This window comes from Pseudonaja textilis, chromosome 3 (assembly GCF_049901715.1).
Source record: "Pseudonaja textilis isolate UNSWEBS1 chromosome 3, rPseTex1.2, whole genome shotgun sequence".
Classification (NCBI taxonomy): Eukaryota; Metazoa; Chordata; class Lepidosauria; order Squamata; family Elapidae; genus Pseudonaja; species Pseudonaja textilis.
In genome coordinates, this window is record NC_141992.1 from 176,594,170 (window position 1) to 176,618,608 (window position 24,439).

The following is a 24,439-nucleotide window of genomic DNA, read 5'->3' on the forward strand; positions in this document are numbered from 1 at the left end:
TGTACAAACATATATTATATACATATTTACATATATAATATGTAAACATATTACATATATGTACAAATCTACATATATGATTGTACACACAATAGTATCTAAGCAGTTGTAAGATTTGCATGAACTATTGTTTTGTTTCCAGCTGTTACAGAATGATAGGTACCTGATTATTTCCATAGAGAAAACAAGGGAATTTTCTGGCCTAACTGTTGGAATTATTAAAAAAAAAATTATGCTTTCACTCTAAAGATTTGGTAGTAGATGAATGGAAGGAAATGTGAAACTGTTCTGTGCACCTAAAGTGTGGTAAATATTTTAATACACAAATACATAAGTTGCTTAAAATTTATCAAATTTATATGTATACCTATTTCACAAGGGGTGATTTTGTCTGGCATACAACAATTGAGTAAAACAATATATAAAAACAGTGATCCTTAAAAATATAAAACCCATTATTAAAATATTGTAAAATCAATGCAAAGCTAATATCCTATTAATATTTAAGGTTTCTTAAATGTATGTTTTAGAGTAAAATGCAGATTTCTTCTAAAAAATAGCTGACCTTTAATACATAAAATTATAATATTTGATATTTAGAAAATTAGACATTTTCAAAAGAAATTCAGGTTTCTTACAAACATTCAAAGTTAATTCAAGAAACAATCTGAATTAGCTTTACATCTTATGTCTAAAATGTATACAATGGAGGTTCAGTCAATACTTCTCTACAATTTTTAGCTATTAGTAAAATATAACGAGAGGCAATTGCCCTCTTCAAAAGGGTTAGTGTAGCAGAAAGTTGATGCATTTGGAGTGAAACATCTTTATCAAGTTAATGCAAGACACAGTCATGCCCTACTTGAATTACTCATTTATAATAGCTGAGCAGCAGCCTGCATGTGGACTTTGAAATCCTGGGAAAATAGAATGTATGCATGCATTTTGAAAGCGTTTGCTTGAAACAGCTGGAAAATGTTATAGTGGATAAGTCAGCTACTAGCTGTTGCCTGCAGTTTTCAACATCAGGAAGATGTGCTCAGATTAATTACTTACTAGATTCATTCTTTCCAACGTGTGAATTTCATTGCCCTTTCTTTGGGACTGTCTAAAAATATAAGTGACTCCTTCACTAACTTGAACCTAATTATAGATGAGTGTGACAGATGTCACTTTTGATAAACATATCCAGAATTATACCCAGAATAACAGATTTGGACAGAAAACTAAATATGAATAAAACAATGAGCTTTTCAGATTATTTGGCAAATCAATTTAACCAAAACAATATAATTAATATACAAATATTTAAGCAAGAATCTCAGAGCAATTTCATTTGATATCAAGAGATACTCTTAACATAGTTTGTACTAATGAAAAAACAGAACCAGGTAAAATATTCCTTAGAAGTTGTCCAAATAGTGGCTGAGTTTTGTTTTAGAATCTTTCTCTACTTACTTTTGTATTGTTAGAAGAATAACATTACAATATTTCATTGGATTACACTTATAATGAAAACAATAAAGAAAACAAACTAAATACTGTACATGAATTAAAATTTTGTGATGTTTGATTTAATAATTTCATTATTATTTCCATTTTCCATTTCCATTTTGTATGATCTCATCTTTCTCAGCAGACATGTGTTGCAAACGAACCACACTGTTCTACTGAAGGACAGTGCAGCTGTTAATACATATATTCAGGAGGTGTGTATAATTTCATACGGAAGGAATATATGCTCAACATTATTAAAATCCCCAATAAAAAAATTCAAATCATTTAAGCAATTTCATGTATGTCGAAAAAGTGCAATTCTGCAGCCCAACAGATCTGTGCCAATTTTAGCTAAAACTACCTTTGATGTTAATGAAACTGTTACAGAGACCCAGTCAAATTTAGCTTACCTTTTCTGGCCTAATAGAATAAGTATATTGTTGCCTCAAAGGTTTTCTAGGTGCAAAGATGAAAACATTCAAAGTTTGCCTGTGGATATAATAAGAAATGCAATCCAATGGGGAAAAGCTGTGTTCATGTAAGCCATATGGGATGCCCAAAGAAGAGCACACATGGAGCCCTTGCTCCATGAACTGAACTGGATACCTGTTTGCTTTCTGGTCGAAAGCAAGAATGAAGGAATGAAAGAAATGTGAGGGAAGGAATAAACTCAGTTATTTACTTATTGTATATATGTACAATATATATATTAAATATTTAATTTAAATAGTGCAGAATATTTACAGGGATGTGTGATGGTGAAAAAAGTCCACTACTTTGACTGTATCTTCCTGTTGGTGTTCTTGTGACTGCTCCTTCGGTATTTCTGATGAAGAAAATGCCTTTACTGCAGTTATAAGTGCTGAAGTTTATTTGATGTGGCCTGGCATTTAGCTAGATAAATCAGTCTATAAATCACTCTATATTTTGATAAGCAATAGGGACAAAATCCTAGAGCATAGAGAAGGATTTGTTTGTTTATTTTGCCAGCAGCTAAATCCCATTCCACTTTAACTAGAATCAAATGATGACCCACACAAGGTAAAGTTTTCATTGTTCCATCTGAATTATCCATATGCTAAAAGTGAATTTGGTTTTGATGTGTTTATTAATTAAGCTTGCTGGCTTTCCACAAGGAAAGCAAATCAATATGTGGTTCAAACTTTACTAAAGTTGTTGGTGTTTTTATTGACCGCACTGCTTTAAAAATGAACTATATGACTTTTTTAAAAAAAATAATCATTTATATCTCTTCAAATTTTACTTCCAGTGGTAAAGTATATAAATAACAACTGTAAATAACCTCAACATGTGAATTGGACATGTAAAAATATTGAAGCAATGATTGTATAGTGATTGTACTGGATGATATGCTAAGAATCACATTCAAAGTATATGCTTAATTTACTCTTACTCTTGCCATCTACATTTATTTAAATACACCTAGATCTTATAAGATATGCCTAACATTTTGTTTGGCTCAAGGTCAACATTTAAACATAATCTATGAAAAACAAAAAAGAATGTTAGAGTTAAAATAAATATTATTTTTGTCCTTTGCATATTTTATTGGGGTTTTTCTTTGCTCATAGATGCAATTCTATCCAGATTATCTTTAGCTCTTGTTATATTGTTATGCTTTCGATCAAAAAGAAAGATAAAACAGCTTGAGTTAACAAGCTCAGAATGATTTAAAGTTTGTACATATGATAGAAGGGAGCCGAAGTTAGACTTATAGTGAATAATTCTGAATAGTTTTCTGTGCCATTAGCGGAACAAATTAAACTTTCACTGGTTGACTGCAGATACCTAAACACTGTAGTGTGGGAGGATTATCAGCCAGTTAGCTCTTCTGGTTTATTGGCAGCAGAGCAGATTTAAGACAAATTTTCCCATGACAGAAGTACTCTTCTCAAAATTCCAGAAGTTGAACTAAGAAATTTATGAACTAGTAAGAAAGTAAATTACTGAACAGCCATTAAAGTAAGCATGTTTTTAATTGAAAATTTATTGACTTCATCTTAAAGTCAGTTTTATATTTTTTATTTAAAAAGATTAACTTACACAAATTGGCTTTGAAATCCATGTGAGGTCTGTAGTATGAAAAAAAATCTTCAGTTAAGCTGTAATTAATTATCCTAATTAAGCAAATAATAGTAACAAAGCATTCTTACTCTGGAAGAGCAGTAGTCATGAGATCGGCACAAATACCTAATCGAAAGTGTGAATCTGGATCTGGTTTAAATACAATATGGATTACCTTTGATCTTTTGAGAAACTTGGGACTTGCTAGTCTGAATGTTTTGTTGACAGCACTTAAATGCCTAAAACTGCATAATATATAGCCTTCTGGTTACTTAGAGTTAATAACACATAATTTATATTTCTTAAAGACAATACTTATTGGCAGATTGTAGACAAGTCTATAACAGCAAAAATATGAGTTTTCCAGTTCAGTTTGATATGAATTCATCATGGCATAACTTCTACTTCATCAATAATTTTGAGCTCTAAGCTAAGACATTTACTTTCCTGTGCCAGAAGGATGCTTTGTGCTGCTGCCTCAGCTGATTTGGCTTGGTGACAACTATTTCTTTCAGATGATGGAAGAAGACACTGGAGAATCAGCTATCCTTCACTCGGTACTAATCCAAAGAGATTTGTTATAACATTAGGACAGATGCAATGTAAAGCTGGAATTTTTGATATTGATGGAAATGAATGTAGTTGATACATATATTCTATCATGCATATCTTTTAATAAAGCAGATTTTAGTAAATCAGATCAATGATAAGTAGGATTCTATAGCAGAAGATCATAGTAGAAAAAGGAAACTTGCATAAATAGATGTCCCTAAAAAAGAAATATGAAAAGTAAACACTCCAAGGAGAGTAGATCTAATGTAGGTCCGCTTAAAGCTTAGTAAAGACCTGAAAAAAGATAATTTCAAAATGACATATACAGAAGGTAGTAAGGAAAATATCACGAAGTAAGAGCACACAAGAAACAGATTGTATGTATGATGTAAAAAAAGATTAAAGTGCAGACTAAGCTGAGATTGTTAAAGCATGCTAAGGATGCTGAGTTGGGGTAAAAATGCATCTTCAAATGTGTTCTTTCAAATAAAAGGAAGCAAAATTGTTCATTATACCAAGTTGTCCATGAATATTACAAAATGTTAACAGTAATGAAGAATTCTTATTTTGATTTAGTTTTCTCCAACAAAACTTAGTGTAGTCCAAAAACTAATCAGGAAGATCATAGAGCATACCTGAAGCTTGAGTTTGCTGGAAATTGATTAGGGAATGTCTCTTTTCTTTGAATTAATTCAAATCTCCAGAGTCTGAGAGCCTGAAGGAACTATCTGATGGTCTCATTTAACTTTTCTGTGGTATCTTTGAGAAGTCTAGAAAAAGAGGTAAAATGATAGATAACTAAAGGCCACAGTGTCCTCCTCATTATTTGAGCTCCTAGCGGCTTTCAGTATCATCAACCATGATATCTTATTAAATTCCCTATAGGGTTTGAGACACTGTTGTGCAATGATTCTACTCCTTCTTCAATGAGTGGTTCAATCTGGTTGTGGAAGATGAGTCTGACGGTTTCAGATATGTTGGATGCTGAAGGGATTAGGTTCCTATCCCCAGCTTTTTAACAACTTCATGAAATTTTTGAGAGAGATCGCAACCATTTGAAGTGCTGATGTTACTGAGCTTCACATTGCCTTCCAGGCTGTAGGCTAAGCCTGTGGTTGTAGGGACATTGGCCTAGAGTTGATTGCTGCACCAATTGTGACTTTTCCTGGTTCAGCAAGAACAAACAATAATAACTCACATCCTCGATACCACCAAGTCAATGTATTATAATATGCTTTACATGGGGCTTCTTTTAAAGACCATGGCAGCTCAGGTACTTATTTGCCCCCTACACAAGGAGCACAGAATACCAATTCTGTGAGACCTGTGGTTGGTTCGCGGGTACAATTTAAAATACTGGCATTGATCTGTGAAGGTCTTTCTTCTTAGCATGTGGGTATTAGCAGGATTGCCTGCTCTAAGCAGAATCCATGAACCATGATATAGTAGGGAGATACCAGTAGTTCTCATTACCAACCACAATTGGGATCAGGAACTCTATTGCTGAGTGTGGTCATAAAGAGGAAAATCACATCACCGCAACTAACTTTTACCAAGGCAGTTCACCTGTGATTGATATGCATAATGACACATGAACATCATTTATAACCATCTCCTGACTTCCCCATTGACTTTGTTTGTCACAAGCTGGCTACAAATGTTGCAAATGGGAATTATATGATTGTGGGGTACTGTGACTGTCATAAATGCATTCCAGTTGTCAAGTGCTTGAATCACAGTCATGTGACCATGGATACACTGTGATTGCTGCAACTTTGAGAACAGGTCTCCTAGTTCAGTGCTGTCATAATTTTGGTTGCTGAAGAAATGGTTGGTAAGTGAGAACTACCTATGTAGATATAGAAGGAATAAGATACTTATAGTCCCATACTTAATTTCTTTGTAGGAGCAGCAATAATAATAGCACTTATGCTTATATATGCTTCATGGCACTTTACAGCCCCCTCTAAGCAGTTTACAGAGTCAGCATATTGCCTCCAAAAATCTGGGACCTTATTTTATTGACCTTGGAAAGATGGAAGGCTGAGTCAACTTTGAGCCAGTCAGGATCGAAACCTGCAATACTCCATTCTAACCACTGTGCCATCATGGCTCCCTGTAAAGCAATACTTTGGAATGGCTTCCCAGTAGAGATCAGGCTGCCCCATGTCCTTTTCGTCTTTGGGAAATGTTGGAAGCAACATTATTCTAAAGGATGTTCTGTTAAATTAACGATTATACTATTTTTATTTCCATATTCTGGTTTTGTTCATAAGTTTTGCTATTTTTTAAAGTTGCTGTTATTTTTAACCATACTTTGGATATTTTATTTTTATTTTATATTAAATACTTTGTAAGCTGATAGACATTATGTGGGATATGATATAAACTAAAGAAAGAAAGAAATCTGAATAAGAACAAATGTGCACATCTTCAAAAAAAAAAAAAAAAAGGAGCCAGGTTGCAGAAATTTATTAAAGATTTATTAAAGACTTTTATTATTTTTCATTGGGTTGAAAATAGCAATGACTAATGTAACAGTAAGCTGTCATTGAATATCAAGCTACATGAACAACATTATTTCTGAATCATAGGAAATAATTATTCAATTTCATTCTATATTGGCCAAATAGAAACTCAAATATTATGTCCAATTCTATACTATAAAAGGGGTTTAAGCAAACAGAGAAAGCCAAGAAATATGATTAGGGATTCAAAATTAGCTATATGAAGAGAGGTAGAAGGGGCAGCGTATGTTTATTCTTTATCAAAGATTATGGGGGTTATAATAATACTTTTCAAATACCTGAAAACCCAAGATCTGTTTAGGATGTGGAATTGTTTTTTTTGTTTTTTTTAGTTATAGGAAGGCAGATCCTAGTTGAATGTTAAGAAACTTCCAGTTTCTTCCTATGTAAAATCAGAATTTTGTTTTACTTCATGCAAGAACTGTTATTATTATTATATCAATATCTGTGCGTAGCTTGGGTTTTTTTACATGTTGCTTTGAAAAGCCTTTAAGACCACTGAGCCAAGAAATAATTAAATAATCTAAAGCCCCATGGTTCATTTGAACTTACTTTCTTTTTGCTTGTAAAAGCTTTTTGTATGGAAAAACCAAATCCTTTTTGAAAGTTTTTTCCCCTTTTTCTGAGGCTGAAGACTAAATTATACAAATTACTTCTGTGACTTCATAAAGTAGCCCAAGCTAGAACATCTGGTTGTGTCTTTAAACAAAATGCTAAGTCACTTTTCATTATTTTTTCTGCTTTTTTAAGTTGTGTGTTCATTTAACTTTTCAAGAAAATTCATGTCTTTTAATATTTTAAAGTTTCCAGTGGCCTATTTATTGAAAATCTTTGTAAAAAAAATTCTTGATAGTCATTGTAGTATATAGTAGTATTGTATGTGGGTGGGTTTTCCTAACTTGTTTGTTCTCCCCTCTGACTAAAGCTCTGTGCTGTGAAGTCCAATAATGCTACAGCAGAGGATTACATTTATTCAAAAAACAGAAAATGCAAATATCATATATGAGGATGTGGTTGGCAGTCTTAAACCTCTGATGTGTAAACATGCAAAGGAAAATGAATGAAACTAAAATGTTGTGGTTTAACCATTAATGTAGACATGAAATAAATTCACTGGCTGGTCTAATCAGATAAATTAAGAAGGAAAAATCATTTGACAGGGTAAATGTAATGAAGGATGAAACGGTCAAGCGCAGATGAGGAAGAGCAAACAAGATTATTATAAAAGTCAGTTGGCAAGAATGAAAACTAATAATACAAGCACAGATTTCACCTGGAGTTTGGATAGCTTATTTTAAAAGTAAATTTGATGATATTAGAATATGAAACCAAAAATTAATGGGGACAGATTTATTAAATATATTAATGACTGAAATGGCCCTCACTAATTGCTGCAGAAGTGAAAAGAATAATTTCACAACAGATACATGGCAAAGCCCCAGGAGAGGGATATGTAATTACCAGACATTTTAAAGGCATTTCTTGATTGATGGGTTCCTCTTTGTTGAATTACATCCATGTCACTGGACAAATAGTTGTAGCTTGGAAAGACAGTGTAGCAATTCCAAATATTTAAAAAGGGAAACTCTGCAATCCCCCCTAACTTTTCCCCAATAAGCCTCATTGACATAGTGTATAAGCTGTATATAAGGTATCTTTTAAACAAATTGATTGAGTGGGCAGATTATAGCAGAAGAATAGGCAGGCTTCAGAAAGGGGCACAGTACTATAGATCAGTGTTTCACTTGACAATATCTGATTCACAAATCAATGAATAGACCTCCAAAATGCTTATTATGCAGCATTTATTGATTTACCATCTGCCTTTGATACAGTAAATAAAGGAAATGTTTGTGGTTGAGCCCCACAAAACCAGCTAAGGATGTTTTGCATAGATGCTGAATAGAGTGTAGCAGTGAATTGTGGTTGGGTGAAGAGACAAAAGGTCACATTAGAGGAGGAACATGTTTACACAGAAGCTGCAGAGAAAGCAGTGGGAAGTATGTTCTTTGGCTGTTGCCCAACCTCTGAAATACTGTAGGGCTGTGGATGCTGAAAATTGTAAAATCAAGTGGTTTTGGCTTGGAGGGAAAGTTTTTTGGTGAAGTAAGCAACAATCAATGAAGTAAGATGCTTTAGCAATATCTAATTGATTTTATGGACTAATGAAAAATATATTTTAACTAAACCTTTTAATTTATGAATTATTTTATGAATTAATGAAAAATATATTTTAATTAAATTTTTTAATTTCGTGTATGTAACAATATATACACATTTATGTATTTCACTTAATAACTTCAAAGGAGTGTCTTGGTGCTCCATTTTACGAAGACATTTGAATGATATCTTTGTTTCCTTAAAATCTCTTGAAGTTCAAAAGCATAGCCATGATCATTTATGAGTAGTGATACACCTGGAGATTAGAATTTCTTAAGAAACTTAATCATATTAGTATTACATCCAGTAACTAATGTAACTTTGTATATTTCAAGGAGACCAAATTTCCATTAGATTTATAGACAGTGACTTGAACTTGTTCATGTTTCCTTGGTATAAAACTTTGAAGAACCTCTGCTTAGAAAAAGTTTTTAAAAAGAAAAAAATATTCCATTTCCTTACTAGGCAATGTGTTTAATTTAACTTAATGGAATATTTGACTAAAAAGGCATTGTATTATTAATATAATGCAACTATATATAAAATGCAGAGACCTATTTTCAATTTTGAACAAATAATTTTATTTCTGTACAGAAAAAGTGTTCCTTGTTTTGTGATTAAAATTGGGACTGGCAACTCCATCACTAAGCATCAGTTGTTAAGTGGAAAATCATGTGACCAAGATGGATTTAACAACCTCACTTTTGCTTCAGTTGTTAAACAAAATATCATGTAATTATAATTTACAATTTTACTTTCATTTTCTCTATTAAGTCTGCTTGTCACAAGCCAATTGGAAAACTCCTGAATGACAATCACATGACCATGGGACACTGCAACAGTCTTAAATACAAGAATTGGTCATAATGGTTTTCTGAAACCATCATAACTTTGAATGATTGCTAAACAAGGCAGTCAGTAAGGGAGAACTTCCTGCAGTTTTAAAATTAAGCAGGTGTGGCCCGACTTTTTCTCTTACACAGTTAGAAATTTGTAAGACATAGCAGTTGAATAGAACAGTGGAAATTTTCAGAAAGGAAGAAACAGTTACTCCCAGGACTATTATCAATAAATGCAAAAACTGAATCATCAGTTCAGTTCAAGACTTTTTTCCCCAAAAAAATCTTAAGAATAAACATACAAATTTATGTTTCATGTTTTGTCTCCTTGAAAATGACAGTTCAGTGGAAAGGCATATTAGCAAAAGAATTATGATATAAAGGTAAATAGAATTCTTTTATTGGCCAAGTGTGATTGGACACACAAGGAATTTGTCTTAGTGCATATGGTCTCAGTGTACATAAAAGAAAAGATACATTCGTCAAGAGTCAAGAATCATAAGGTACAACACTTAATAATAGTCATAGGGTACAATAAGCAATCAAATCACACTAGGAAACAGTAAATATAAATTGTTAGGATACAAGCAACAAGGTTACAGTGATACAGTCGTAAGTGGGAGGAGATGGGTGAAAGGAAGGATGGAAGGATTAATAGTAATAGTAGTAATAATGCAGACTTAGTAAATAGTTGGACAGTGTTGAGGGAATTATTTATTTAGCAGAGTGATGGCGTTCAGGGAAAAAACTGTTCTTGTGTCTAGTTTTTCTGGTGTGCAATGCTCTGTAGTATTATTTTGAGGGTAGGAGTTGAAACAGTTGATGTCCAGGATGTAAGGGGTTTGTAAATATTTTCACAAATATATGTACACTGACTTTCTGCAACTTATAATTGTAAACAAATTAAATAAAAGTTTGTAATAATAATTTCTAATTGCTTTGAAGTGGAAATGTTCGAGTTATTTTTATTAGCTGTCTTGTTCTAAGTATGTTGTATCATGATTGCAGTTGAGATAATTGTCAGCTTTCCCTTTCCGTGACTATACGAGGTATTTAACTGCAACTGTTAAGGTCCTACTCCACTAGGCAGAGAAAATCCATCTGCCATAGAGGAAACTCCTTATTAGTTCCAAATTATGAGGAAAACTGATCTCTTTTCAGTCTTTAACCTACTTCCATCTGCAGTGAGCTCTACAGTTCCTTCTGGTAGTCAGCTGGTGTGCTAGCTATCAGCTTAATCAAAAGATATGCTCCATAGATTTAACCGTCTTCAGCTCTGTGTAAGTTCTTTGAGCTAACCCTTTCTTTCTCTGTCCTAGAAATCCATATCAGCTTTGGCCAAGTGAGGTGATGATTTTATCACAATATGCTTCTGTGAACCAGAGCAAAAATAGTTCCCATTTTTTTTCTTGTAAAGAAGCCAAGATTTTTGGCCCAACTTTTTTTTTAATCAATTTGTGTAGATGAGTTCAAGTTCTTTACTTCTTCCCTTGAGAGTGAAGAAATTTGAACTTTCTGGGCTCAAATAAATTTGATCATTGGATATTTTTATCCCAAGAAGTGCCATGATGTTTATGTTAGTGTAGCTTCAGCATGTTCAGGATTACAGGATTATGTAATGTAGCTTTAGTATGTTTCAAGATTATGCTTCCTTCTTTTATACCCATATTCTGATTGCCAGACCATTTATGTGTGTGTGTGTGTGTGTGTGTGTGTGTGTGTGTGTATTGCAGTGCAAAATAGCTTTTCAGACTTCATTCTACCATTGCAGAGCTGTCTGTGTTCTACTTGTCAGCCTGATTTGAAACATTTGAAACATTGATTGGATATATTCACTCCATTGGTCTTGATATATTGGGATCCACTAGGTTGTTCAAAATAATATTTAGATAAGACATGGACATGTGAGATTATAGATTTCCATGACCAGTTTTGGTTACATTAAAGATAGGAAAAAATGATAAAGTTTAAAAAATGCTTTAATGTTCTTGTTGCTTTTAGATGGTTTCTTTTACAAATTGTGACAAGAAATATGGAAAAAAGTAGGAACATACTACATCAGGATATTATTGAGACTGAGAGAAAACTTCAGTCTTAGAAACTAAGATGTAGAACTGCCAATATAGAGAGGAAAATTCTACATATTCCAGAAACATAACTGAGCACTGGGTGGTCTTAAATATTTCTCTTCCGTTGCATTTTAAAACAGAAAGCTATAACCTGAAGGTTTTACATTTGTTTCTTTCTGATTAATAACTGTATATGTTTTATTCATTCAAAATATTCAAGAAAGACCTTTTGAACAAATTAATGCCACTGTTGTATAGTATACTATTTTTCTTAAACTGTACTGCCCCCATATGGACACAATGAGGAATATTCCACAAATGTTTATTTTGACTGTGATGAAAACCATTTTGATTTCAAGCCTTGAATTTATATTTCCAAAAAAGGGAACGTCCCAACTTTCCCAAAGATTTGTTTCCTATTTCCAAAAGGATTTTGGAAAACCTCTGTCACAATTGAAGATTACTCATCTGTTAGGGCACCTACCTTTCCCTCTTTTTTCCGAAAAAAACTTGAAAATCAAACATTTGCAACAATTTTTAAAGTTAAAGAATTGTATAAGTCTTGCATGGATTTTAAACAGCAAAAGATTCTTGTTGTATAGCAGCCCTCTCCAGAAACTCTCCAGATATTTTGAGATTATATATACTGTTACCCTCCATTCGTGGTACCTGAGCAGACTGGACCACAGACCAAAGTTTTTTGAGACTACAAAATAGGAAAGTGACATAGTATAGCTGCACAGCCAATGCACAATTGAATCAAATAATACTTAAAGCTGAGTCTCTCACAGAATATTCAATTATTATGACTATTTAACAACATGTTTGTTTTCTTCAGAGTGTGTATGTGCATGTATTTTGAAAAGCATAATCAAATTTAGTCTGGTAAAATTGGTCCCTGAAAATTGGATAAGCTTGAATAGTCTTGTCATCTTTTATTTCTGAGAAGTTTAGTAAATTCTAGTATATTGTCAAAAACAGGTTTAAATATAATATTTATGTAGCTTTGCCATTCAACAGATTCAGTGTTATTTTTCTGATATCTGAAGCTAATTTAAATATGGCTTTTTAAACTTTTGCAATTCTAAAACTCAACCATTCTTATATTCAGGAATATTTGAAGCTGCATCTATAGAAGAAAAGTGCTGATGGCTATTGAAATTATCTGAACAAGAAACATGTTGAACATTTTCCAGTATTTCCTGGAATTCATTAGATTGATTTATAGGCTTAAACTGGATGGGCTTTAAATAGAATGTACATTGCAGGAAATAAAAATATTAATGACATTATATATGCTGCTGCATTTTAAAAGCGGGAATGGGGAAGAAAAGCTTTAACTTAGTTTTAATCAGTTAGAAGAGCTATATCCCAAGTTAATGGCATTTGTTATTCATTCCAAGTAGTTAATTCACTGAATTATCTGATTGTCCCAGAGGGCTGTGTGGGGAAAGGATGTTTACAAGTATAAGTGCAGAGTTGTACACACTGTGCCTTCTCAACTCTAGTTTGTTTCATAAGGACAAGTAGTTTGCTGCTTTCATCTTCCTAAATGTTGTCTCAAAGGAAAAAGCAGAATGTATTTCAAAGTCTGTTAATCTGCAACTTCTCTTTGTAGTTAGGCGCAAACATAGAAAGAGCTCTATGGCCTTAACAAAGTAAAACTGCATATATTCAGTCTTGCTCACCCAAGCTAAGTCTCCCTTCTCAATTGTGTGGGCAATATATCATACCTATAATCTTTAACATCCACTTTCCTTAACTTGAAGAATAGTTTGTATGTAGTTTCTACATTTACGATCTTCAATGATGATGGATTTTTGCTGTTCAAAATTTGTTCCATTGTTTTTTTTTTAATAAAGTTTTATTTGGGTTTTCACACACAAAATACAAGTAAAACATCTTTTTTGAAAATAGTATGGTCCCAGGTTGAACTTCTTTATATAGACACAAAACTCAATTTCATGCTCCTTTTTGTATTCTATTCCATATCTTATACTATTTTACATTTTCTATATAGTTTTTCCCCTCTTTTAATTTTCTCAATTTTATTTTGATTATCTCATCTCAATTCAAATCATTATATTTATACTTTTGTCTGTTCTGTTTCAATTTCATATTATCTTTTCTCATTAAACAAATTTTCTCCTGTAGTTACTAATTGGAGTATGACACCTTTATATCTTTTAATTACATCCATTCAACTCTTATTTAAACTTCAATATATATCTTAAGTTTATGACCTTCAATATAATACATAATACATAACTTCCAAACGAATTCTGCTTGGTACATTCTTATAATACACACTATATTCTTTAAAAAAAAGGAAAGATTGTAAATATATGTAATTATAAACCCTCATTCCATTCCAGTTCAGTTCTATCATTAATAATCATTAAAACCATAACATCTTTAACACTTCTTTTCAACTAAATATCATACTTCCTTAAAAACACATATAATCTCCATAATTAATTTTTCCCTTATTTCTCTTCACATATGTTTTATAAATCATTAAATATACATTTTGTTACATTTATTTATTGAGAAGCATTCCACTGAATTATGATAGCTATTTTATCAGACATTTTATTCATACATTGTTTCATATTTTCTAAAATTATTTCTGCTTCCAATATAACCATACTATCTTATGTACCTTTGCAGAATCCTCCTTTCCATTAAGTTTTCACCCATTATCTCTAAATAGGCCCTGTTTCTCTATATTTTGCTTCTGTCCTTTATAACTTCTTTTCCTTTCTTTTTTCCCTCTCATCTTCTCCCTCTCCTTTTTACCCCCTTGTCTCTCTAGTTCTAATTCTCTCTTCTGCATTTCCCTCTTCTGTTGCTTTCTGATTTTATACTTATTTTTCACTCTATTTATTTTGGGGGGAGTTGTTTTTCCCAATCTTAAACTTTCCATTCTCTTTCCCCCCTTTCCTTTTTTCCCCCCATCTAAGATTACTTGTTCATTAAAGATGGTTTCTTCTTTGTCACAATCTTCTTGTTCTGCAGGCATTTCTTGTTGTTTCTCATAATTCCAAATCTCCATTTCTAAAAACTGAAATACGAAGCCAAAAGAACCTCTCCCTTCTTGTGCATCTTCTTTGTACTTTTTAAGTTCCATTTTCAGTTCTTCTAAAAGTGGAGCCATTTTAAACAGTTTTAAACAACCACCCGATTGATTTTAGTCATTCAAAACAATAACCAAAAATCCAGAAATCATCAAGTAATCCAGATAGTCCTGAGTTATATCTTCTTATTTCTTTTTCGACTTTCTCTTCCTGGGGTTTTTGTTGCGATATTTCAGTTAGAATGTATATTTTGGAAGTCTTGTTGAGATTTTGCTGTAAGTTCTTTTTTAATTCCAGGCAGTCTCCTCCCTTCCAGATCCTGCCCTTTTATTCTTCCTCTCTCCTTTCCTGTTTTCAAAAGCTTTTAATTATCCAGAAATCTTTATTATCCCTTTGACTTTTTATTTTCAGCATTAAATGCCTATTGATGTCAAAGTGGATTTTTTTTTCCAATTTCTTGCTTAAGTCTCTTAGCTGTCAGTATAGGAAAAGGAGAAAACCAAATCTTTTCCCTTTTCTCTCTCCTTCGTAGCTTAAAAATCTTCTTAGGGAACAATGTTATTGTTTTTTAACAGTTTCAATTCCAGGGTACCTTATTTGTTGCTTTTGCTGTTTGACCCAGTCAACCAAAACTTTCTCTTCTTATCTTCCTCCTGCACATTCTTTTCCAGTTGAGTTCTTCTTTGTGGTGGCCATTTCTGACCACCGCTGCAACCGCCTTCGGGAAAGGGAGCAATGGCCAGCTGGGGAGGAGAGATGCAGCTCTTCTCAACCCTGCTGGCAGTGTCCCCCCTCTTTACCACCTCTACGGGGTGGCTTAGGCCCGAAACCAGCAGGCTCGGGGCACTCCAGTGGCGAGCACAGATTGAAGCCTCGCGGAGACGAGGTTTCGGTCTGTCGCCGAAGAAGCTCAAACTGGAAGTCAAATTTTTTTCCATTGTTTAGACATCTGCTTATCCTCCAGTTTTTGTCTAAAATGCACTGACATGTATGTACAGTACATTACTAGGGTTGTCCAGCACTTTGGATTCAAAAGCAAAATAGTGCTTTGGAGTATGTAGGGGCACAAACATAGCTTCTCTTGGCAATTCCACAAAGCAGCTGTTCCTTTTCCTAGTATCACCCAGCTGCTCCATAATCCTAGGAAAAAGCACACTTGGATTAAAGAGTTACACACAAAAGTTATGCACATTCCCCTACATGCTTAAGAGCACTTATTTTGCCTTTGCATTCTAAGCAATATGTAGTCCAAGTACTGATACGATTCTAAGAACACATATGCTACTTTAAATTCCAATTTCTGAGAAGTGCTTTCTGTCAACTAACTGACACATCTAGTACATTTGATTTGGGAAATTGATTTGTTATCATGTAAGAGGGCTATAAGCCTATGAAGTTTTGCCTTCCCATCCAGGGAGTATGTTTTAGGCGCATTATGTTGCTATCCTTAGTTCTGTCAATTGAATTACACAATTCATCTTGAGATAATCTGGTTTTCCTTCAGTCAGTTTTCGACAATCTAGTGTTTTCCAGGTTGAAAATGAAAATCCCAGAATCACATTGGCCATGGCTAAAGATTAACCCAACTGATTTAGATTTATCTGTTGAAGGAACTGAGGTGGGAAGTGGAACGTCTAATAATTTTGATTGGTTTTCTTTTATATTTACAACAGTGGAAATCCAAGACAGAAAATATTTGCAGTAATGTGTAAGATATTAACAATTTTGATTCAGTGTAGACTCACTGTGATAACTTCTATTTCCATAACCCTTCCATATATGGTTTCAATTCCTCCCCTCAGAATGCCTCGATAGGGCATTGCATGCTAAAACAACTAGACACAAAGATAGATTTCCCCCCATTCCATCAGTCTGCTAAACACCTAATTCCCACAGCATTGTCTTATGCCTAAGGATATTTACCCATGTAATAGGTATCCATTTACCTATGTAGTAGGGCTATATTTACTTATAAAGTAAGGCAACATTTTACCCTGTAATAGGGTTGTATTACTATTATCCTCCTCATCTATCTTATTACTTCCTCATCTATCTTATTACCATCTCCTATGTTATGATTTATCACTTCGTTCTTTATATCTTATGATTTATGATTGGTTCTTATGGCTTATGATTTATCACTTTGTTGTTTGTATGTATTCTGAGAGCTTATGCATTGGACACAAATTCCTTGGGTCTCCATTCACACTTGATCAATAAAGAATATTCTATATTCTGTATATATCGTATGTTTGGGAAAGTTTTTTTTAAAGTTAGGTTCCCAAAATATAAAATAGATTTGAATATTGCCTGATTATTGGTGTGATGTGAAGTTTAAAAGGATAATGTAAGAATAGTATGAAGACAGATATCCAAGATGTTGTTCTCTTTCCCTTCTTAGATGTATTATAGGCAATATATACATTGTGTCCCCTAATATATTTCCAAATAACTATTGCGAATGGTATTCTTCATGCCCAATAGAGACTTTCCAATAATATTTGTTTTTATATTGTCTGATCCATATAGATTAAATAGTTTATCATGCATGTGTATATTCTGTGATGTTGAAAACTTGGGTGCATCTTTAATTTTTATATTTTATCTGAAGCCTAAAAGTCTATATTTTGTTGATGTTATTATTCACTCGCTCACGCTGCCAAAATTTATTTGAAACAAAATATGAATCTTCCAAAAGTTGAATGTTTATTCCTGTTGTTGATCCTGAACTGCTGAAGTGTGTAGAGCCCAACTTTTCCATCAGAGTTCAGAACTTTTTCCTTTGCAGACCCAAGGAAAAATAATTGGTTTTATTCAGCTGTTAGCCCTCCTGCAGGGAGCAGTGTCTTTTCTGCTTCCAAGAGGAACTGCAGCTTCCAATGCTATCTCCAGCAACAAGAACAGCAAAGATTGGAATGTATTCATATATTTATTTAAAACATAGGGGATACTACCATCTCTGCAAGGAAATCTTTGAGAGTAATCTTTGGAGGAAAATTAACAGTAATAGTATTTTTTTTCTTAAAGGAAATAGGCTATTCTGTTACACTAATGTAACAGTTATTTCTCTCAGAGCGGGGAAAGAAAAAACTCTTTTTCATTGGATTTAGGCAGGTGCATAAGGTGAATCTGCTCCCTGCTGAGGTTTAACATAAAATTATTTCGTATATAAAAAATCTAATTGCTGCATCTATATTCTTCTGTCTGACAGCAATACAAAATAGCATACGTGTATGCATTTAAATAACTCATATGTATGTGCTTCCATGAATTGTAACAGTTAAATGTAAGATATGAGTGTAGTAATTACATATTATCATGTATGGAAACATAAATTTGAACCAGGTCTTCCAGTTTGAGTTCCTTCGGCGACAGACAGAAATCCATGATCGTGTGTGGTTTCGGTCTGGGCTCATCGTGGAGCACCCCAAGCCGGCTGGTTTCGGGGCTAAGCCACCCTGTAGAGGTGGTGAAGAGAGGGGAGACTGCCAGCAGGGTTGAGGAGAGCCGCATCTCTCCTCCTCAGCTGGCCATTACTCCCTTTCCCAAAGGCAGTTGCAGCGGTGGTCAGAAATGGCCACCTCAAAGAAGAACTCGATCAGAAAAGAATGTGCAGGAGGAAGATAAGTGAAAGTTTTGGCTGACCGGGTTAAATTGCAAAAGCAACAACTAAGCTACCCTGGAATTTAAACTTACAAAAAAATAACATCGCTCCCAAAGAAGAGTCGGAAGCAGCAAAGGAAAATGAAAAGGGAAAGGTTTGGGTTTTTTTTTCTTCTCTCCCTTTCCCTATACTGACAACTAAGAGACTTAAATAAGAAATCGGAAAAATCCGCTTTGACATCAACAGGCAATTAAGCTGAAAATAAAACAAAATGTCAAAGGGATAATAAAGATTTCTGGACGCTAAAATTTTTTTTTCATAAGCAGGAAGGGAGAGAAAAAGAATAAAAGGGCAGGATCTGGAAAGAGGGAGGAGCCTGCCTGGAATTAAAAAGAATCTACAGTAAAACTTCAACAAGACTTCTAAAAGATACATTTTAACTGAAACTTTGTAACTAAACAGTAGAACCCCAGGAAGAGAAAGTGAGAAAAAAAAGAGCAAAAAGAAACAGCTTGCGTGTATTTGGATTACTTGGTGATCTTTGGATTCTTGGTTATTGCATTTGAATGACTAAAATTAATTGGGTGGTTGTTTAAAAATTTATACAATGGCACTACTTTTGGATGAATTGAAAATGGAACTTAAAAAGTATAAAGAAGATGCACAAGAAGGGAGGGCTTCTTTTGGCTTCGTTTTTCAATTTTTAGAAATGGAGATTTGGAGCTATGAGAAACAACAAGAAACGTCTGCAAAACAAGAAGGCTGGGACAAAGAAAAAGCCATCTTTAATGAACAAGTAATTCTATGTGGGGAAGAAAAAGGAAAGGGGTGAAAGAGAACTTAAAAAACAACCAAAGAAAAGAAAAATAATTTGAAAAATAAGTATAATACTGGAAAGCAACAGAAGTGGGGAATACAGAAGAGAGAAATACAGGTAGAGAGACAAGGGGGTAAAAAGGGGAGAGAGAAGAAGAGAGGGAAGAAGGAAAGGAAAAGAAGTTACAAAGGACAGAAACAAGATATAGAGAAACAGGGCCTATTTAGAGATAATGGGTGAAAATTTAACTGAAAAAGGGATTCTGTAAAGGTACATAAGATTGTATTAGTAATAGAAATAATTTTAGAAAATTGGAAACAATGTATGATTAAAATGAGGGATAAAATAGTGTAATTTAGTGAAATGTTTGCTAATAAAATAAGTGAAATAAAATAAATGAGAAAATTGAATTCGGAAGGAACGGGAACATTTTAATTAGTTAATGTTTTATAAAATATAAGTGAAGGGGGGGATTAATTATGGAAAGCTTATAATTGTTCCCATAGAAGTATGATATTTAATTGAAAAGTAATGTTAAAGAAGTTAAGATTTTAATGAATATTAATATTAATGATAGAATTGAATTGGAATGGAATCTGTTGTTTTAATTACATATATTTATAATTTTTTCTTTTTTTAAGAATATAGTGTGTATTTTAAGAAAGTACCAAGCAGAATCCGAATGGAAGTTATGTATTATATTGAATGTTATAACTTTAGGGTATATATTGAAGCCTAAATAAGAGTTAAATTGATAAACTTAAAAGATATAAAGGCGTCATACTCCAATAAGTAACTACAGGAGAAACTTTGTTTAATGAGAAAAGATAATAGATAATTGAAACAGGACAGACAAAAAATATAAATACAATGATTTGAATTGAGACAAGATAATTAAAATAAAATTGAGAAAATTAAAAGAGGGGAGAAGCTATGCAGAAAATGTAAAACAGTAATAAGATATGGAATAAAAACATAAAAATGAGCATGAAATTGAATTTGTGTCTGCACGAAGAAATGTAACCTGGGATTACGCTACTTTCAAAAAAGATGTTTTATTTGTATTTTTTTTGTGAAAACTCAAATAAAATTTACAAAAAAAAAAGAGAGAAACATAAATTTGAAACTGAAGAACCAATTCTGATATAATACTTTCAAGGTGTAAAAGATCCATGAGTGTTATTTTGAGCCATTGTATGGATATTTTAGTATCTTTAGCTAAAGCTATAACTGAAAATGATCACAATAACTTTGATAACTTAATAATATATGAATAGAATAGATTTTGGTGATAAAAAATCAAAACAATATCCTTTCTTTTATTGTAAAAATGAGACAAGATTGAATGCTTCTCAGTTTGATGATTGATAGTAAATACATTAGATACCAGAATGCTTACATGTAGAACAAATTGGTTTGGATACTATCATGAAAAAAAAAGTACTCTTAGAATGTTGCATGGTTAAGTTAGTACTAGAAACTGACCACATATGTTCATTATTGCACATGCTTTCCCTATAATTAAATACCTCTCAACTTTTAATTTTCCTGCTAGGAGCTATTTTTTTTGATCAATGCATATTATGGTTGGTTGCACAGTCAGTCAGATGTTTAAATTGGATTTGGCATTTTTGTCTTGCTATTGAATCTTTCCCAAGGACCTGGGATTGGCAGATGTTATTGTTTAATAATATTAGAGGTATTGTTGCAGAATGTGAATTACAGGTAACTAAAGCTGTAAATTATTATTATTATATATACAAAAATGTGGAATCACAGCTGCCAGTTCATTAGCTAGTATTGGCCTTCATCGACATTAAGTTCTTTCCAAGAACCTAGGATGTTGTAATGTGTGAATCTAAGCAGTGTGGCCTTTTCTAATTCACAAGGGAAATTTTTGCCAATGCACAGATTTTCTAAGTGGCATCCAAGATTTTTTGGTATGGCACTCAATGTGCTGATAACCACAGGGACTATGGCCAATTGTGATCTTCTTTGATTCTACTATCACCTGGTAGTGCCACATCAATTATCTACTTTTTCTTCTTTTCAATCACAGTTAGATCTGGTGTGTTATGAGCCAAAACTTCATCAATTTGAATCAGAAATTCCACAATATACTATACAATATACTATATATATATAGTATATATACTATATATTTTGGAAGCTAGGATTAAGTAAAAGAAATTTGCTAATTTAGCAATGTTGGAAACAATTCCTGTTGTTTAAACTCAGTTATTCTATTCTGAATTTGTATCTTGTCACCAGTTTTAAAAAGGGATCTCTTTCAATCTGTAAAAGAATTTTCTGAAAAAGTTATAATTCTGAAAAAGTTACAAAAATATAAAAAATGAAATTTATGATCTATTGTATCTTAATACTGTATATTCTATCAAACCAAACCGAGTTCTGTTGTTCACTATGATTGGCAGAGATCTAGTTCAATAAAAGGGTATTGCAGAAGTCTCCATGTGATAGGATTGAATGCTCTCCAGATCACTGTACAGCATTACAGAGTTGATAGCTCTTGGATTTGTTTGGATTTTGAAACACATAGGTTGCTAAGTAAAGAAACTTTATATAACTCATGGATAAAAGCAATGAAGTGGCTTTGGTGTTCTGAAGTAGTTTCTAGAGTAGTCTTCACTGTTGAGATGTGCCAAACCTTGGCTTTTCCTTTCAGCATTGAGAAGTGCTGAAATAAACTTTAAAATAATTTCTATTTGTATAATTCTTATTCTTAATGTTTTTATTTCCATTTTATCCTTGCAAAACGTGCAGAAAGTTTAAAAGTAGGGCAATGGTTAAGATAAAAACAGTTACAATTTTAAAAGTCAAAATAAGTTAAAATTATCTTTGTTGAAAAGTTAAAATAAATTAAAGTGTGCAGCCACTCCATCATGGAACTTCAATATCAATGATTAAAAATACATGTTAACTCATAAAATATTTATATGATTGTTTTAGAGTTGCCAACAGAAAGGGAGGGGGGAAAGGGGTTTGAAAGAGCAGTGCGGCAGCTTGCAAATCGAAAGTGCATTCCATACATAGTTTTTCAGAGATAGTAACTAGGTGACTGAGGTTTCTGCCACAGAAAAATCTAACTGGAGAACATGATTGATGGCTCTTTGCTATGGAAGTGTCTCATTGGAGAATATGAATTATGATACACCCAGGGGGTGGGGGGAAACTAGGGTCAAGGGCGACAATGAATTATGTGTCTCAGACTTGACACTGCTGGACATGTTAACTCCCAATAAATCCTTTGAAGTTTTGGAAGTTTGGCTTGAGCCTCATGATTTAATTGGGGTAACTGCCAAAATCTTGACAATACAGGAAAGTAAATCCTGAAAAAATAATAGGATGTTCTTAATCCTGTTTGTTATTTTATTATGTTTGAATATTACCTGATAGAAACAGCATATGCATTTGTAAAACCTTTGGGTACCATTCCCTTCCCTTCTCTCCCCTCCTCTCTAGATTCATATTATATTATTCTGAATCACTTTTTCTAGATACATTAATGTATTTTGAAAACATAAATAATCACTTCAGATATTGTGCAGGCCTGATTGTCTTGAGAGCATGAAATATAGTTCCCCATGCTTTGCAACCAGGCTGCATTCAAAAGAATGGGTTTGGCCTTGACCTCTAAACCAGAGGTCTCCAACCTTGGCAACTTTAAGATTTGTGGACTTCCCAAAGTTCCTCAGCCAGCTTTGCTGAGTTGAAGTCCACAAGTCTTAAAGATGCCAAGGTTGGAGACTCCTGCTCTAAACATAGCATTAGATATTCCAAATGTTTTTAGCATTGATGTATCAATCTCATTGCTTTTGTTTTGTAATTGTTCTTATGTAGGAGCAGTGCTTTTGGCCAGCATGCAGGGATTAACAGTTAATATTGATCCAGTTTTATATACTTGGCTCATGTACCAACCTCAGAAACGGAGCAGCAGACTAATGCAGCAGGTAGGACATTTTTGCATATTTATTTATGGTCCCAAAGCAACATGCAATACAGAGACAAGGCATACTATTGAAATATTAAAAAAATCAAATTAATCAGGAGAAATTAAATGCTCACATTATCACTTACAATTTTTTTACATATTGTAGAAAGCGTTTGATTTGTGCCATAAATATGACCATTCACTTAATAATTGTTTGAAGTTATGCTGGTATGGGAAAAAGTATCTTACAAGCCATCCTTGAGATGGTCATGTGTTCATAATCTAGGTATCTGGCAACTGACTCACATTTATGATGTTTGGCATCACAAGATTTGTGACCTTCCTTACCTGCTTCCAACATTTGCAGATTCATTTAACAAGTGTGTAATTAATCTAATGAACATATGATTGATTAATGATGGCAGAAATGGTCTCAAAATAGGGTTCCATCCTGTGATGACTTGCTTAACTACCATATCGCTTAACATCCAAAATTCCAACTGGAATTCTGATCACAAGTCAAGAATTACCCGTAAAGCTAATAGGTCCAGCTAATGAGTATATTCCATAGTTGGAATATAATGTTCATATGACACATTGCATAAACTTTGTAAGAAATAATTTCATAAAATAATTTCACAGTTTGAATTGTAGGTGCAAAGACAGAGTGATTCAGCCTATTTTTGTAATATGCTCTTCAATATAGTTTTTAAAGGTTCGATTTGACAACATTTGCATGAAAAGAGAATAAATTACTATAAACCAATATCTTCCAAATAAATTTAGCGCGTTATCTATTGATCAAATATAAGGCTTTGTAAATAAATAATGTAGTTATTGAAGGACTGAAGCACCTTCCCATCACTGGATGCTCTTCACAGCTCACAGAGAATGGGTGTATCAGGTAAGTACCAATATATATTTTTATACCTAAGATATACTTTTATATCTTTATATCTCAATGCCAAGGCAATTAACATTTATACAATAAGTATAGATGAGAGAAAGAGACATGATAGAAAGTATACATGAGAAGAAACCAAAAGCACTGACATCTGAAACCTCCAAATGTCATCTCATTTTTGCCATCAAGATATTATATATTTGCAATAAAATTAAGCAAATCCAGAAATCTAAAATACAAATCTCCTGAAAAGGTTGAGTTATTAAGTAATTAAGTAACTAGTAGATTTATATATTCTAGCATCATATTTGTGAGCATCAATGGTATTAAAAAGTAGGGAACTGATTTGCTGGTT

General features: G+C 33.0%; 1 protein-coding gene across 5 annotated transcripts in view; it reads left to right on the top strand.

The window, feature by feature from the left end:
* Positions 1 to 24,439, top strand: part of VPS13B (vacuolar protein sorting 13 homolog B) — a 308,832-nt gene that overhangs the window by 88,441 nt on the left and 195,952 nt on the right. For all 5 annotated transcript variants that reach the window (XM_026705911.2, XM_026705908.2, XM_026705909.2 and 2 more), the window contains exon 20: positions 23,090 to 23,199. In XM_026705911.2, coding sequence (XP_026561696.2) covers positions 23,090 to 23,199 — 110 coding nt within the window. The remainder of the gene's footprint in view (positions 1 to 23,089; positions 23,200 to 24,439) is intronic.